The sequence below is a fragment of the Botryllus schlosseri genome, chromosome 3 (assembly GCF_051294905.1).
Source record: "Botryllus schlosseri isolate E-star chromosome 3, Bs_hap1, whole genome shotgun sequence".
Taxonomy (NCBI): domain Eukaryota; kingdom Metazoa; phylum Chordata; class Ascidiacea; order Stolidobranchia; family Styelidae; genus Botryllus; species Botryllus schlosseri.
Window position 1 is genome coordinate 10,051,513 of NC_137238.1, and position 18,170 is coordinate 10,069,682.

The 18,170-nt window shown below is 41.4% G+C and overlaps 1 protein-coding gene and 1 long non-coding RNA gene across 3 annotated transcripts in view; one reads left to right on the forward strand and one right to left on the reverse strand.

Annotated features, from left to right (window-relative positions):
• The window catches only part of LOC145434884 (uncharacterized), a 553,571-nt gene that overhangs the window by 188,427 nt on the left and 346,974 nt on the right, over window positions 1–18,170 (reverse strand). The window lies entirely within an intron of this gene.
• Window positions 351–4,681, forward strand: LOC145435750 (uncharacterized). Of its 2 annotated transcripts, XM_080313035.1 has the most exons (6): window positions 351–490; window positions 835–902; window positions 2,300–2,402; window positions 3,100–3,165; window positions 3,510–3,581; window positions 4,316–4,681. In XM_080313035.1, the coding sequence occupies exons 2-6, from the start codon at window positions 880–882 to the stop codon at window positions 4,583–4,585; spliced, it is 534 nt and encodes a 177-aa protein (XP_080169161.1). In that variant the 5' UTR covers window positions 351–490; window positions 835–879; the 3' UTR covers window positions 4,586–4,681. The 2 variants fall into 2 exon arrangements, with proteins under 2 accessions (XP_080169161.1, XP_080169160.1); XM_080313034.1 differs by lacking the exons at window positions 351–490; window positions 835–902 and having other exon boundaries at window positions 2,104–2,402.

The window sequence follows — 18,170 nt, forward strand, 5'->3', positions numbered from 1 at the left end:
TTACCATCATTAGAAAGAATGGTTAGTGCCTGTGGTACAGTTTGAGTTGAAGGGGCACCGCTCTCTAAATATGACGTGGTCTCGAATTAATCAGTACAAAAATTTCATTCGCATCAGCTATTCCGTACAGAAAGCCACTGTAAAGAAATTGTAGCTAAAAGATAATTAAAACTATCTCCATTTCACACTAGCTGCCTAAATAAATGTACTATATTGTATCGAGGTTGCTTTGTTTTTATTGCTTCACCTGTTGCAAAAATGTTTGAGTTTCGGTTCCACACATTCAATCAATCTCCTAATGAAATTTTAATTCCGGTTGGGTGCATATTTCAAAATTTGACTGCTTTGCTTTGTAGAAAGCTGTTTCGACTTATGTATCTGAAGACGAAGTAAGCGAGATCAACGCGGTTCGAAATATCCTGATCACCATGGCTGATAGAATGAAGCGGGCGTTGATATCCCGAGGAGACAAAATGCTGTAATGTTATGGGTATGTTCTTCTCTTTCTGCTATCTATGTATTTGTTCCAATAAAGCTGTTGATTTTGAGAGAAGCCGTGATCTCTTCAAATATTTGTACCAAGTAGTTAATCTCTATCTATTAATTGCCTCTCATGATATATCGTATTCATTAGTCATGCTGAAATTGCATGACAATCGAAATCAGGCCATGCCTCAATACGTGCACCGTTTTTTATCTAAAGAAATACGTGCATATGAAGCGACACGTCGATGCACTCTTCGATATGCCGTGTCTTGTAATGAGTTAATGCTCATCTGCATGTATCAAGTGATGAACTTTGACTCAATAAGATATTTTGTGATTGTGTTACAGCATCTCCAAATCTAGACTGGATTGTTTCTATACCTACCATTCTGCATGAAAGATAATATGTTGATCAGGTACGTCAAATAATCTTTGTTTTTTTTTTGAAAGGTTTACATTTGATTCTGATGGAATATAATTTAGAGAAGTGTTTTGCAACTTTTTTACCTCGCGGAGCGGTAAAACATTGAAACAAATTTGCATGGGAATGAATCACCATTGACATTTTATTGCCGCAACCGCAACCAATGGAATAAGTTCAATGTTGATTACTAAAATAGGTCTCCACTTTCACCTGGCTGCCAAATCAGCATATATGTATTTTGGCTGGAAATTGGGGCTATTCCATTACTTTCGTCGTTTGGCAGGTCTACTTATGGTGAGCGATACGACAACTTTTTGCGTCAATACTATATTCATATTGTGTCTGAAAAAAGCAATGCCTGGTCCATGCCTGATTATACCCTATATTTCATAAGCTGAATACTATATAGCAGTGGTCGGGAACCTATGGCTCTTTTGGGTATAAGATATGGCTCTTTACCAAATATTTATTTTTGTATTGAATTGATCAATATTGAAACGAGTTGTTGGTAAATTTTAATCACGGCTAAAATAATTATTCTCGTGGCAGTACAAGTCTTTGAGAGGTAAGGACAATGTCGTGTTCATGTTTGAGGGCTCGGACCCCCTCTTTTCAAAATCATCAAATTTAAGTAATGTCACGCCGGTGGCCAATATCACTCGCGACTTCCATGTACCCGACTCGAAATCTTGAATTGCGCGATACGTTAAGTAATGAAAGAGCATAGCAGACACGGCGGCGCCCATTTCAAAACGCAGTTTTCAAATACGTATTGTCTTCCTGATCTACGTCACGAAATGAACTGTTGAGAATGTGACAATTAAAAATTCGAATTACAAACAACGCCATAGCTATCCACGTTCTTGATCGGTAAGTATAGCTCTGTGTAGTCGCGGCGATAAAATGTATACATGTAACGCAACTTTATGTTGACGTCGAATACTTTGAGAAGTCAATAAGTAGTAGATTTTCGTAATCAGTGTGACAGTCACATTCGATTAATATCAGTTGTAAAAAATTCTAAGCTACATATGAATTGCGTTATCAAGGGTGAGGCTTGGCCCGCCTGTTCTATACCTCTCGTTTCGACCTTCCTTTCCGAACAATAAATACCAGATTTTACTGAGAAAATATGGCGCACACGAGGAATCCCATGCAGTGAGCTCGAATTAGTGCTACCATGACGTCTTGAATTTTCAATTGTGACGTGACAGTTGATTGACATGTATAGCTCTTTGTTAGTTGGGATGGAAAAAAATAGGGCCAATATGGCTCTTCGGACAAAAAGGTTCCCGACCACTGCTATATAGGCTAGGCTAGGCTAGTCTAGTCGATATGTATGTTTGCGTGTATATGTTTGACCCTTATTCTTTTTTGTTATATTAACAGACACCCAAGTATGGACCCTGTCATCTGCTTCAATATGGCGAATGAAGAGTGGGCAGTCAGTTTTGAAGCGGAACACATGACACAAATACACAGCATTCATGAGGTATTGGCAGTGATGATATCAATTCATTGAGTATTCAACATGCTATTTTTTACCCAAAATTATAAAATCTCCGAATTTCATGTCAATTAATTTTCATAAGCCGTGATTTGCTCGGTATTGATTAGTCATTAAAATCAGATATAGCACCCATTTGAAACCTCCTTAGCAAACAAAGCACTTGCTCTATAGCAGGGGTGGCCAACCTTTTCAGCCAAATGGCCACATGAAATTGACGAACCGTTGCGCGCGCCACTTGAATGTTGATGTCATTTTTTTCATTGTCCGATAGGAGCAAACCAGATTAGGTAATGGTAATAATAGAACTTATAATCAAAATCAATAACAATTTGCCATGTGCTAGCTATTGACGTAGCCAGGAGCCAGACACGTTTTCGTAGATTTTATTTGTTAGTATATGACCATAAAGTAGAATATTTCGCAGCGGATTTATTTGACTTGGAATTTTTCTTAGCCCTTAGCGCGATTTGTGGTCACTTGATTTCTTGCCCCTAATTTACAGAAACGAGTTCAACTATAGTGACACGCGCAATGGTTTGTTGGATTATTGTGGCCCTCTGGCCGAAAAGGCTGGTCGCCCCTGAACTATAGTAATTGAAAGATTACAGCAATGTCACTAGCTAATAAACTAGCTCCCCGCAGTAACTAACTCCTGACTTCAATATTGTATTTTTTACAGAATCTCAGATGGTCGCTACCGGCCGTTTTTCATGAAGAGTATTGCCACTTCCTAATCATTGATCAGGTACGAAGCTCATCAATGTTATTAGCCTATGAATCGATTATCAACTCCACTATGTAAATTATGCACCATTGGTATTTTATTGCTGCAACTAATATAATTCGTTCAATGTTGGCGACTAAGAAATGATCGCCACTTTCACCTGGCTGCCAAATCTGCATATTTTATTCCAGCTGTACCAAGTTTAATTTTTTTTCCAAAATCCGTTGTTGCTCTGATATTTTGACTGACTCTCCATTTATGTGTCACAAATACATTGACCGCAACCAATGTGATCAAAGTTATGTTGTCATCAACTAGTAAACTTTTGCTCCCCGCAATACCCAATTTTATTATTGTATTTCTAGATTGGATGGTCGCACTTCGCAGTACCCGCCGTTTTTCACGAAAAGTATGACCGCTTCCTATTGATTGATCGGGTACGAAGTTCATCAATGTTACATTAGCATGTGAATCTATTATCAATTCTCCTATGTAAATTACGCACCATTGGTATTTTTTGCCGCAACTAACATAATTAGCAATGTTGGTGACCAAAAAAGATTGCAACTTTCACCTGGCTGCATAATCTGCTTAGTTTATTCCAGCGATTCCCAAACTGTGTGTCGCGGATTTTGAACAAAAAACATGGTATAATATTGAATATAAGCAAAATGTTCACACAAACCTGAACCTTTCAGGGTTCTTACCATCCCTTTATTCACGTTATTCTGTTGATATAAGCTCTGAGAGTTATACTAGTAATGAAGCGAAACTGCCTCGTGATTTTCCGAATTAAAAAAAATACAAATTAGGTTATCAACTACTTTGAGGCTTCGCGAACCCCCTGAAAATGCTTTGCGGACCCCCGGTTGGTAATGATACATCTTACTTCGAAAAGGCAACTTGACTCGAGTCACTTAAGACGTAATGATACATCTTACTTCGAAAAGGCAACTTGACTTGAATTCTGACTTGACTCGAGTCTCTTGAGACATATTCATACATCTTGCTTCGAAAAGGCAACTTGACTTGAATTCTGACTTGACTCGAGTCAAAATGACTCGTCACTCGAAGGTAGTGGCTTGATCCCAACACTGCTGATAGCTAGAAGTATGTGTCTGTGTGATGTGCTGTGTAGATTTGTCCTAATTCTTTTTTGATATAATAACAGACACCCAAACACGGAAATGGATACCCTGTCATTTGTTTTGATACGGCGAATGAAGAGTGGACAGTCGGTTTTGAAGGGCAACGCATGACACAAATACGCAGCTTTCATCAGGCATTGGCGGTGATGATATCAATTCATTGGGTCTTCAACATGACATTTTCACCCAAGATTGAAAGATCTCTCACTTTCATGTCGATTTTTCTCGCTCGCGTGCCTAATTTAAAGGCCAGTTGTGCTGTTCGCACCAAACTTCGCGAGATTAGTGACTAGTTTGCTAATGAGTTTTCTGAAATAATGACGATGTTGGCTAATTTCTTTTAGCATGCGAGGCATTATGAACACTTCAATAAACATCACAAAAACCGATATGGTATATAAGAGTGCAGCAGGAATAGGAGTTCGACAAAGATATGGGTTGGTATTGGTAAACGGAGATTGAGCGTTTGATGAAGATATTTGGGCAGGATATATAGGTTGCTATGCCTTGGTTTGACTTTTGTGAAGCATATACCAAGGTTGATATATCCGGATAGGTAGGGGTTATATCCGGATAGGGGTGGTTAGACCAGTATACCCTGTGGCGTGGTTAGACCAGTCTACCCTGTGGCGTGGTTAGACCAATCTACCCGGTGGCGTGGGTGGACCAGTCCACCCTACCCTTCTGATCATGGGGTGGCATTTTGAACCACCTCTAGGGGTGGCCCCAGTTTTTACAGTGTACGGCGAGCAGTGATAGTTGCAAATCACGAAAATCAAAGACTGTTCACAGATGGAAAAGAGTAAGAAAAATCAATCGACCAGAAGGTCTGACGCATCGGAAAGTCCATAAAATATCCACACGATAGCTGGAACGGAAATCAAAGATTTCGCGGATACCGGAGCAATGAATGTTATTTAGACGAAAAAGGCTAAGAAGCTATAACTCTGCTGTCGCGCCACAAACACTTCGCTCAAGCCATATGTCTCGGAAATCATCAATTGCGTCGGTTGTTACGAGGGATTCGTAGCTTTCAATAATGTATCTCAGTTTACATGATTCTACATTGTGCCCGGCAGAGTAGAAACGGTGCTCAGTGGGAAGCTGAGTAAGAAACTGGAAACACTCGAGAAATCAACATCGAGAAAAATACGACGGGTTGCTGCTGTCGATAAATACAGGGTTGAGGTCATGACAAAGTATCCGGCCATATTCCAGGGAGTGGGCACTATATAAAATACCTGTTCAAATTGATTGATGAAGAGGTGCCACCGGTAGCCGAAAAATCGCGGTCAATCCCTTTCCATCTCCAGAAGCTGATATCCGAGTTGGAGAACGACGGAATCATCGAAGACCATGTTTGGCCCGCGCCATGGGTGTCAAATCCAGTACTTAACCCAAAAGATGATGGGGGTTTGTTTGTTTTATTCACAACATTGGCGCTTATCGCCTATATGGTTATTTGCGCCCAGCACATTAATTGCATTATTAATTTTGCGTTCTGGTCTTTAGCTGCCATCTTTCCAGAGCCTGCTCTCTCTTCTTCTTCTGGGCTTTTCGAGGCGCTGTAGTTACAGCGGGATCGGCGATGAGGAGCGCAGATAAACCTCCGATACATAGAAACATGGCAGAGCCGAGGCTCGAACCATCAACCATCGATGTCGTGACTGCAGTGTTTAACCAACTGCGCCACTCGCTTCCCCAGATGATGGAGGTCGTCTTAAGACAATTGACCTGAGGCAACTCAATCGAGCCATAAAGCCAACCAAAATCCCGATTGCAAAAGTGGAACAAACTAAATCGAAACTATCGGGAAATTCGGTATTCAGCAAGTGGGATTTTAAGTGTGCATTTCATCATTGCTGTACTAGGAATCAAGAGCGCTCACCATTTTCCATGCAGGCCACAGGCTTAGGCAATACTGAACGCTGACCATCGGAGCCAAGCACGCGTCCGGCGAATCAACCAGGGCATTGATGCCGCTATTCGCAAACGTGAATGAAGCTTACTTGATACACGACGATGTTACTATTACAGGCAAATCTATCGAAGAGCATGACAAAGCATTAACCACAGTGTTAAAGCGCATTGCAGAAACGGAAATGACTTTGAATCCAAATAAATGTATCTTCAAGAAATCTGAAATACCTTTTTTAAGTATGGTGGTTTCACGTCACGGAGTCAAATCAGACCCGGGCAAAATTTCTGCGCTAGGCAACGCTTCACGCCCTCGAGCTAAGGATGAAGTTATGTCTCTCCCATGTTTCCTCCAGTCATTCGGGGCCTTCATACCCTATCTATAGCGAAGAACTCAACATCTGCGCGAGCCGAAAAGGAGAAATCAGCGAGTCCTATGGTCGGAAGCTTGTCAGAAGGAAATCAATTCCCTCAAGAACGCTTTGAGTGTCGATACTTCACTGCGTTTTTTTAAACATTGAAGCCGAAACCGTTATATTCGTAGATGCCCGCGTCTTGGGGATATCTGGAATCGTCGCCCAGGTGATAATCCTGAAAATGCTCAAGTGGTCGCATTCGCAAGCCGTTCAACGAGGCCAGAAGAGAAAGCTACCCTCAACTGGACCTATAAGCATTGACAATCTACTTCGGACTGCAACGTATTCGCAACTTCATTGCAAAGGGGGCCTGATGCCAAAATCCTGACCGACCACAAACCCGTTATGGGTATATTCGGAAGCTCGAGGAAATGCTCCATCATAGCAGACAGAATCAAGATGCAATACCAATACATATCGTGCAAAGTTGTGTGCGTTCCGTGAATTCAACGGACTATCTGTCTAGACACGGCGAATCTATAGAATTTGCTCCAAGGTCGTGGCTAAGAGAAGCCAACGAATCACATGGAACAGTGTATATCTTACAGTATGATCCTTACACTGAATCAGTAGTGATGAACCGCGTCATCGAAGAAACAAAGTCTGACAAGACAGTGACACGCCTCCGAGAATGCATACGCAAAGGCTATATTCCAGTGTACCTTTTTGTCCGAAGGGCCATATTTGCCTTATTTTGCCATTTAACCTTCCAAAGAGCCATACATATCAATCAGCTGCTACGTCACAATTGAAAATTCCTGACTCGGGGTAGCACTAATTCAGTGGTTCTGAACCTTTTTGTCTTCGCGGACCCCTTTCGGACCGTCACGGACCCCTGCGGACCCCATGAAGTTTTAGTTCAAATTTAGCTCAATTATCGTGCTGTCGTCAACTGCTGTCCTGTATAATGATAATTTTAGGCTTAATGATAAACAGCAACGAAATGACTTTTCTTGAAAATAAGATCGTACTATTGGGGAAACGAGTGGCGCAGTTGGTTATGCGCCCAGCGTCACGACGGCAATGGCAGTGGTTCGGATCCCGGTCTATGTGTCGGAGGTTTATCTGGGCTCTTCGTCGCTCACTTCACTGCCATAGCAGTGTCTCAAAAAGCCCAGTATGATGGTGAGCCGTAAGAAATCGCCTGTAAAGAACAAGTCCGGATGCACGAAGGAGAATGAGTCTGGGAGAGTTGGGAGCTAATACGAAAAGCAAAGATATTGAACATTAATAATTACATTGCCGTGCTTTACATGACCTTAATAGGCGATAAACACCACTGTTGTATGTGTGAAATAAACAAAACAAGATCATACTATTCATGTAGAAATTCGGTTGACTTCTATTATTTTACAGCGAATTCTGCAACTGCAATACTCTAAATACGTGGCCGTGTCTTGAAAATCCGCGCCTCACTTTGATATGAACAAGTGCCGAAAACCTATTACCACAAATATAGGTGTGGACGAATGTAATAATACCGTGTGACGTTTCCGACGACACATTTCGGTATGATCGCAACAAATATGGCAAACAATTTGTTTTAATGAACATATTACGTCAAGCCTGGTCCTTTCTATTCACAGCCCGTGGCCCGCGGGCCCATTATCGAAACTAGCTATATTATATTATCAAAAATAAATTTCCGAGGTTGTTGTGTTTGTGGTATTCATTGTGTTTGTCGACTACTATCGTCATTTACATCAGGCCGATATTGTTCATCATTTTTCGTAACTGCCGACTCATAGGACGGCCCACCTCCAGTTTTTTGTAAGACACCGCTTACGCGGATGAGGTGACGAGGAAATTACCGAGTTAATTTATTGTGAAATTTCATGGCTAACCAAAAATTAAATTAGCATGACCGCGAAATTTGGGATGTTGATGACTAAAATATCATATCCGACGTATTGGCGTATCCAGGGGCCAGACACATTTTTCGTAGTTCCTCGTATATGACCATAAAGTGAAATATTCCACGGATTCGCCGAAATCTTCGATATTGAAAAGTCCAAGTGCCGAATAATCGTTGACCTTGCCAAATTAGCCCAGCGGTATGCCTAGGCGACCCAAAATTTATGCAAGTAACATTATTATTGACCGAATTTATTTGAGTCGGGTAAAGGTCATCAACTTTCAGGTGGCCCACGCAATTGTTCGTAAACAATCCCACAATCCCACTATCCCCAACAAAACATCTCTAAACCGAAAGATGTTTGTATCAGTATGCTATTGGCAATCTAGCAATTAATATGAGTATGCACAGTAGTATATTTCATCTCAGATGGCCATTCTGTTGATGTGTGCTTTGGGGTTTTACTAGTATTGAAGCGAAACTGCCTCGTGATTTTCCAAATAAAAAAATACAAATTAGATTATCAATTGTTGTGAGGCTTCGCGGACCCCCTGAAAATGCTTCACGAGCCCCCAGGGGTCCAAGGACCCCCGGTTGAGAACCGATACACTAATTCGAACTCACTACGCGGGATTCATCGTGTGCTCCATGTTTTCTCTGTAAAAACTCCAACTAATCATGTTGGTTGCCTTACTTGAGCATGCGAAACTTGAGCTACGAGAACGTAGGTTTGCCGTGATGCTCCTTTTAAATGCGAGAACCCATGATCACATGCCAAGGTGGAGCCAAACATGGTCACTGCAGCAATCTATATATAGGCCTACCAACTCCAGTTAACGAAAATTTTGAAACCTTCAATTAGTATTGGTATTTTCTATTGATGTTCATGAATTACTATATTTTGAACATTCTTGTCCCAAATTCACACACTGTTCGTTTTATTGTTCGAAAATAACGCGCGAAACGAGAGGTAAGGCACAGACGGACAAAAGCCTCACCATTGATAACGCAATTCATAGTAAATAGCTTAGGAATTATTATAACTGATATTAATCCAATGTAACTGTCGCACTGATTCCGAAAATTTAAATGCTGATCGACTTCTCAATTCTCAAAGTATTCGGTGGTAACATATAACGTTGCACTACATGCCCTTTTTATCGCCAGTAGAGCTACTTGCCAATCAAGAACGTGGATAGCTATGGCGTTGTCTTCAATTCTAGTTTGTACGGCAGTTCATTTCGCTCCGTAGATAAAGAAGACAATGTGTAATTGAAAACAGCGTTGTCATGTTGTTGGTGTCGTCGTCTCTGGTATTCTCATAGATAAATCGGGCAATCCAAGATTTCTAGTCGGGTAGGCTACTTCGAATTCGCGAGTGATATTGGTAAATTAAATTTGTGGATGTTGAAAAGAGTTCGAGAGCCCCTAAACCTGAAGACGGCATTGCCTTTACCTCTTGGAGACATTGTTATACTGCCACGAGAATAATTATTCTGGTCGTGATGAAACTTTACTAACAAGCCGCTGCAATATTGCTCAATTCAGTACAATAATAAATATTTATCAAACTTCCATATCTTATACCCAGAAGAGCCATATATGTCTCAAGAGCCATAGGTTCACGACCACTGCTATATTTCAAGGAAAGACTCGTCACTCGACATGTTTCGGAAATTGATCGATCAAATTACGTTATCTAATGGCCTAATGCTCAACGCCCAAGCAAGATAAAATTATACTATCCAAGGCTTTGTGGACAGTACGAATTGACAAAGCTCATCAGGGCGGGCATCCAGGCCTAACTAACCTGAAAATTCGCATACGAAGCCATTTATGGATTCCAGAACTGGACAAATTTGCATAAGAGAAGATAAAAGCGTGCCAAGTTTGCCAACAGTTTACTCACACCGGCACCAAGCAGTCGATGATTTTACCTCCCAAGAAGCCATGGCATGAGGTAAGCAGTGATCTAGTCGGACCAATGCCGGACAATCGCCACAAGGTAGTAGTACATGTACATTGTACATGATGTGAATATCGTGAAAATCACATCAAATTATGTCATCCCGGCTAGAGCAAATACTTAAAATCAGCTTGGTCAGCCTGACGCCCACCGAACAGATAATGGTCCGCCGAAGGACTTAGCTGACTTTTCGCAATAACGTGGAATTAGATATAACAATCGTATTCACATCACCCACACGGTAATCCCTTGGAAACCTTCATGAAACCGCTTGGAAAAGCCATGAAAATAGCCCATGCGAAGCACCAAGATCAAGATAGGGACCTGTAAGATTTATAGGTAGTGTAACGCCCTGGTAATCACATTGTGTTGTCATTAAGCGGTTTCTAGAATATTTCGGTACGTAGGTTGCACGTGGGACACGTCGTGGGAGTCTGGGAGAAGAGTGCTTGGTCTGGCTGTGAGTGTGGATGCAGTTGCTGGTTGTGAGCTAGTATGTCGGGGTTTGAAGTTGAAGTAGTAGTTCAAGCGGGCTAGTACAGTAGGAAGTGTCTAGGGTTGACAAGGCTACTGGGGTTTGTGCAGTGATTTATTTGTGTGGTCTTTTATGCCGGCGTATGTTTTGCGATGTAATGTCGTTATGTGAATATATGCGTATAAAGAAACGAGGATTTGTGTTATCGGTGCGTGCGATCACGGAAAGGCGAGGTCCCGAGCCCACGAACACGTAGTTCCTGTTAAGTTTTTGCATGCCGTATCAGCGACGCTACAGTAGGATACCAATCCACGCCACACATATCCATGGGTCAAGCAGCAGGAGATCTCATATTGAGGGAAGGGTATCAAAGACTTTTCTCACGGAAAATACTAATTGACCAGGAGGCACAAGGAGCGTTTTGAAAAGATCTCCAGCTGAAAATATCCATGCAAGATTCCATCAAGATCGAAAAAAGGCAAGATCGCGAACTTTCTGTAGGACAAGAAGTCATCTTACGTAGTTTTGGCGGAACAAAAATTGAACCGATTTTAGGACCCGAGATCTACAAAATCACCCAACTGCATGCAGATGGGGCAGAGGTCAGCGGCCTTTCGGATAGGAAATAGTTTATCCGGCACCTAAACGACATAAAACTGCATTTCGGCAATATCATGAATTCGAACTAAACTTCATAGGTTCAACAGTTGACAGACTGGTGAGTACCACCGCAACAAAATGCTTTGACTGACCCGGCGAAAGAACCAGGTGATGCACTGAACACCATACAGTCGGATGAACGGGAGAGTTTCCTGAACGAATCTCGTGTGCCACAGTCACATACCGCTCCCGCACGAAGCAGACTGACCGACCTCAACATTCCTGGTTTCCTGGAAACCGTTGAACTCTAAGTCTCCATGCCCTTCTTAAAAAGGGGGTATTGATATATGGCTTATTCCTTTCGTTTCATTTCGTTTACTGCAATCGCCGCGCCCGCGTGCTGCTCAGTCAGTCTCGGCATACGATGAGGAAAATCTACTAGCAGCACGGTCGTCGGCGCGCGTTCACCTATATTTATATCTCTTTTCATCGCAGTTGCCGTTAAGGTAATAGTTTTTACCTAATAAAATATTGAACTGCTGTAATTTGTGCGTTTTTCCACGGGTTTTATGACGTCGTATGCGTAATCTATAGTCAAAATAAAGTCGACATAAAAAGGATGAATTTAGGTTCACCATAAAACTACTCTAAAAATTACTGAAATCTCAACAAACTTCAGTATCACAGCACTTTTAAAAGCAACAATGCGGTAGAAGATCAACTATTACGTCACGTTTCTAGTTCATGATGATAAAACATGACCCGTTGATGAGTCGTGACTGAAAATTGTCATTTGGTTTGGTGCGACCTTTCGTCATCTTATTCTCTATTTTGGATTGACTGGGTGAATGAATAAAAACGACTCAAGTTGAGTCGGGTCAAGCGTTAAAACCAGAGAAAGGCTGGCGACTCGCAACGGGGACTTAGTAATCCAATTGACGCAAATATCTATGAAACTGTCAAGGGGAATAGTGATACATCGAAAGGTCGTAGCTTGCGTTGCGTAGGGTATATAGCTATCTAATCAAGCCAGTCTGGCAATCATTGGCATTATGTGACTCCCCGCGACGCATAGGTGGTTATATGCTGGGTGTTTTTGTTCCCTTTATTCATGTTATTATCTGTGGCGAGTAAGGTAATAGTACGCTCCACAGTTGCAACACCAATGTATTCTTTGGTGATTCGACATTTCTTTTCCAGGGCTTCTTAACCAGGGTCCTTAGACCCCATCGGGGTACGAAGAACCACATCAGGGGGTACGAAATGCATTGTGGAATTTGGCCTATATGCTGTGGAATGTTATATTGGCCAATTTATTTTGATATCAGAGCAATCTTCAGTAGATTTAAAAATATTCTAGATAAAATCATGGCACGTCGAGGGTCCAATAGCTGCATTATTACAACCCGACAGTTTTACGATGCCATGATCAATAGCCTCGCATGATGTCTCTAACTCATGATTTTAACAAATTATGCCCGGCACAAAAAAAAAATTATTCAAATATTTGAAAATGTGATTTTTTCCGTATCAAGCGTGAATAGTACAATAGTGAATTACATTTCCACGGTGTTTGTGGAATGCCAGACTGCAAGATCCCGTTAAATAAGGCCTATACTTGGAAATCATACATTGAATAGCCGTATTATTAATGCTGCGGCCCGCGTCGTCATCAAAAGTAGGAAATTCGCTCGCGAGCACATTTGAGTTTGAGACCTCTGGATTATGACATAAGCACGCAGTCATTCGTCTGAGGCCGGACCTGATTTGTGGAACAGTTTGTCGCCGGCTATCCGACAGTCGTCGAACATGTCAACATTCAAAGCGAAATACAAACAATTACTACCCAGAAGGTGAAATTCTATTCTGAAAGTATTGACACGTTTTATGCGTCACCGAATGAATCCAAGTTTGCCAACCTGAGAAAGATGGACTTGGAACCAGGTCTGTGGAGTCGGAGTCGGTGGAGTCGGAGTTCGGCTAATTTTCGCTTGATGGAATCGGAGTCGCGAAAAATGTAGTGGCTGGAGTCGGATTTGGAGTCGTGGAAAAAATAATGACTGGAGTCGGAGTAGGAATTTGTGAAAATGACCCTGACTCCGACTCCAATTTCTTTATCATGAAAACAATTGCTTTTAATGTGATCTATAAAATACTAATATAATAACTTTAATACGATTTTTATGTACCACCAATCAATGTTCCCTCTAAGCTTCGCACGTGCGCAAATGCGCAGTGCTGAAACGGTCTCTGCGCACAGAAAATCTAGGCTGCGCACAAAAAAATCCGATGTGATGATTATATTTCAGTCGTTGCGCACTGTTGTCCAAGGGACCACGCAGGCGCGCAGACTCGTCAAAAATTAGAGGGAACATAGGCAGGGAAAAATAGTGCTATCGTTGAAGTCTGAAGCCGAGGTACAAGTGCTGCCCGAAAAGGTAGATATTGCGCTCCGTGAAGAAATGAGAATCTGCAATCACGTGCGCCTCACGAACGAGATTTTTCTTTTAGTATGGTCTCGTACGCGTGAGCGATACTGATTTCATTTCAATAGCGCAATCTTTTCTGGGAATGGCGAAATAACATTGTTATAAATAACAATCGGCTAGCTCGAAGTTAATCTGCGAGAAACTAACGAATAGTCTTTTCCGCGTGGCATGAACATTGCCGAAAGATTTACTGTACAATTACATGCCGTGAATTTTCGAAGTCGTCACCTCCATCAGGCGAATCTGATCACTTATGGTGAGATAGGATAATATCCAAGCCAAATCACAAAGAAGTGCGATTCGTTTAACGTGAAATGGTGTAGGAGCATGTGAAAACGGAAGAAAAAACTGGAAAATTAGGTGAGAATTTTTCTTTTTCGAGCGAGAAAGGTCTGCTCTGCAAAATATGTCGAGAAGCAAAATAGTGAAAAGAATAGCATACATTTTCTTCGGAAAGTCACCGCACTCGAACTGAAGCCAAATCACCCTCAAAATATGAACCACAGCACACGTGTGATATCCATTTTATCGAGGTTTATCGCCATTGCGCGTGAATGCTTCTTAAGCCTTTGCGACACCACAGAGTCGCACGTGTGTTATGGTGCATATCCCGAAAATATTTCAGCGGAAGCCGAAACGTGGTGGCTTTCTGAAAAGAGTGCCCTCAATGGCTTAACTTCAAGTCGAGACCACATCATGTTTAGAGCGTAGTTCCCTTTCTTCGCTCATAATGTGATTATCTGGTGTCATGCAATAAAACTAAATGTAAATGCTGTACTTTGATTCTATCAATGAATCATGTGACTCGGAAAGATACACGTACGTCTGGGTTACGCACAGGAACATAACTGCCGCACCCCAAACACCCCAATTGGGGGACTCGATCTCAAAGGGGAACCAAAATATTTCGTGAATAAATATGAATCATGGAGCATTTTTTTGGAAATTTATGCAACTTTTTCAAAGAAGAAATGACAATTTTAAACCATGTACGTCTTAGTTTAGTACGTTTGGGCGATTTCAATATCATCTGACACAGCAGATAAGAGGACACGAAATAGCATCATGTACCGAAGTCATTATACCAACGGGTACGCCTGAATATGTTTGATTATTATTTAGGGGTCCTACCTTTTCGAAAACACCTCACTCGATCAGCTCTACCGGTAAATCTGATTACGTGAGCAGAGAGAGGATAAATATTGATAGCAATATATATGCAATTCCCGATCATATTGACCGACTCAATCATGAATTATATAAATTTTTCGCGCTTCGCGCGTCCAGGCCCCACGCCCGCTAAAGGGGCACCCCATGTAGATGATAAGTTGCGGCAAAAAACGTAGAAGCGGAGGCGGGTCTGGGGGCGAACCCTCCCAGAAGTTCGGTTTATCACTGTATGGGGGGGGGGGCTGGTAACGCACTGTTGTTCATGGGCCTGCGCAGTGAGTTGACGTGTTTGCGCAGACTCGTGAAAAATTAGAGGGAACATTGCCGCCAATCACTTTTACTAGAAACGATAGAGACCAGGGGCGGCCAAACCGTTCCCTGCCAGCCTGTGAGCTAATTCTCGAAATTATATATAACATCAGGTGAAATTGCAAGGCCAACTAAAATTTGATTAGCCTGACCGCGAAATTAGATGATGACTAAAACATCAGTTTCAACGCATTGGCGTAACCATAGGCCATCCACATTGTGCCGTCGCAAAATATATCATCGCAGAATATTCCGTAGCGGATTTATTTGACTTGAAATTTTTCTTCGCACTTCGCATGATTTATTTCCACATCTCTTGCATTTAGTATTGGAACCCCTCATGGAAATTATAATTACGCGTAATTTACAGAATTCCGTCCAACTATACTCGCACGCAGATAACGTGTCGTCCAACATGCGACTTCGCTTGTGCGCTCGAAACGAGATCATCGGCGACAAAACATTTTCACAAACTCACAGAAGCATGTTCACCGAAACCGTAGACATTGTTACGTCTAAAACGGCAAATAATCATCTCCTTGCAAAATGAGCCCATTGCTATACAGAGGCGACTCCCAATATATGCAAGCAATATATTTATTGATCGAATTCATTCATGACCTTTGAAAAAATATCGTGCTTCGCGCGACCAGGGCATGACTGCACAGTGCACACTCTACAGTTGCCAGCGGGGTTTTCATGACATAATTGTAATCAATTTTAAAACGTAGTCAAATAAGTCTTGTTTTCAATTTCACCTGATTCTGTTCGTTTCTATCGGACGACTAAAAAATGTTATCAACATTCAAGTTGCCCGTGCAATGGCTCGTAAATCTCATGTGGTCCTTTGGCCGATAAGGTTGGCCACCCCTGACCTATATAAAATTGGACATTATTTGCAAATTACAAATTTGTTGCATAGAGCAAGAAAGAAGCAATATGTATCTTCGCGATGCAGTCACAAATTGAAGCAATTTTTGGAATTATGCCATGATATTGTGACAGAGCAAAGATATCGCCTAGTTGTAAAATTTATGTAAATATAACCAATAAAGCTCCTTCCCATTGACAAAATTAAAAATATTTGTAGTGTAGCTTAGCTGCTTGGGTCAAACAAATGATTAAGAAAGACTGCAAGTCCTAGTCCTTGAATAGGCCTACTTGACTAATTGCTTGTGGACTAGACATATGCTATTTGACTACTTCCTAAATTTCGTTTAGGGCCAATTTCTTTTAGCATCGAGAGTGTGTGTGCTTGCAATCAGTACAGTGTGTAATGATAAAATTAGTAAGATGAATCTCTGTATTAGTTGCCGAATCATGCACAAGAGCAAGACTTCGATTGTTTTATCTACATTTTAATTATTCAGGATGGGATATATGTCGTGTTTCAATAATTCATACATATTAGGTTATCCTATTGGTTCGGAAGTGACACAGCAGTTCGACCATATATGTTTGAATTATCTATCTGTGAAACTAATATATTTCCATGTAAACTGCATATACGTTTCCGCTTCTGTGAGTAGCTCCTTTTTGGTCCATTTTTCCATTTAACTATGAACTCGGTGTGTACTTTTTGCCCTCTAAACATTGTACGTCAATGTCACCGACTTGAGTGGTAATTATAGAGTGAAACCACAACGCCGTAGTCGCGTGGCCAGAATGTGGCCTATGAAAATGAAAAATCGAACATGCTCGAGATTAGCTATCTTGAGGTCATATTTAATGAAGGTATTTCCTGTCAAACATCTCAAAAGTTGCTACAAAAGCGCTGACTAAAAAAGGAATTTTTCAATCTACACGGAATTATGCACGGGCCGGATACGGTCCGTGGGCCGTATGTTTGACACACCTGCTCTATGCAACTTATCCATTTTATCTATATCAGGGGTGGCAAACCTTTTCGGCCAAAAGGTCTAATGATATTTTCGAACCATTGCGCGGGCAACTGGAATGTTGATAACCTTATTTGTCGTCCGATTGGAGCGAACGCAATTAGGCAACATTGAAAACAAGACTTATATCACTACGCTTCAAAATTGATAACAATTGTGTAAAGCAACTGTACAGCGTGCAATTATGTCTAGGTCGTTAAAGCGCGAAAGTTTTTCAAAGGTAATGAATGAATTATATCAATAAATATGTTACTATTAGGGGTCGTCTCTGTATACCAGGGGAGTCAAACTCAAATGGCGTCGCGGGCCGGATTGAAACCTTCAAATCGCTCGCGTGCCGGATCAGTTGATATTTCCATTATATCTCATGCCCTTGCTTTTCACTTGAGTCCTTTCTTACTACGCATATATAGATAATTCTCATAATAGTATATATTAAGCCTACATTGCATATTTTTCGTTTTATCGACCAGGGACACTTTTATTCGCGAACGATGGAATATTAGACAATAAATACGGTGCTTGGCTAGTTGAATGCCGTTCATGAACCTCTAAAAGAGTGGCGCTTACGACGATAAAAGTTGGCACTTGCCATATTTCCATGCTAACATTGCTTTAGCCGTGATCTGGCGTTAGCTCGGTGCATGCGTTGTGAGGATTACAAGAGATTAAACTGTAGCCACAGACGTTGGAATGTATTTTATTAATATTAAATCGCGTTTGGGGTTTCTCTGGAGTCCGTGGAATTTTTGAGTTGGAAGTGACACAGCAGTTCAACCACAG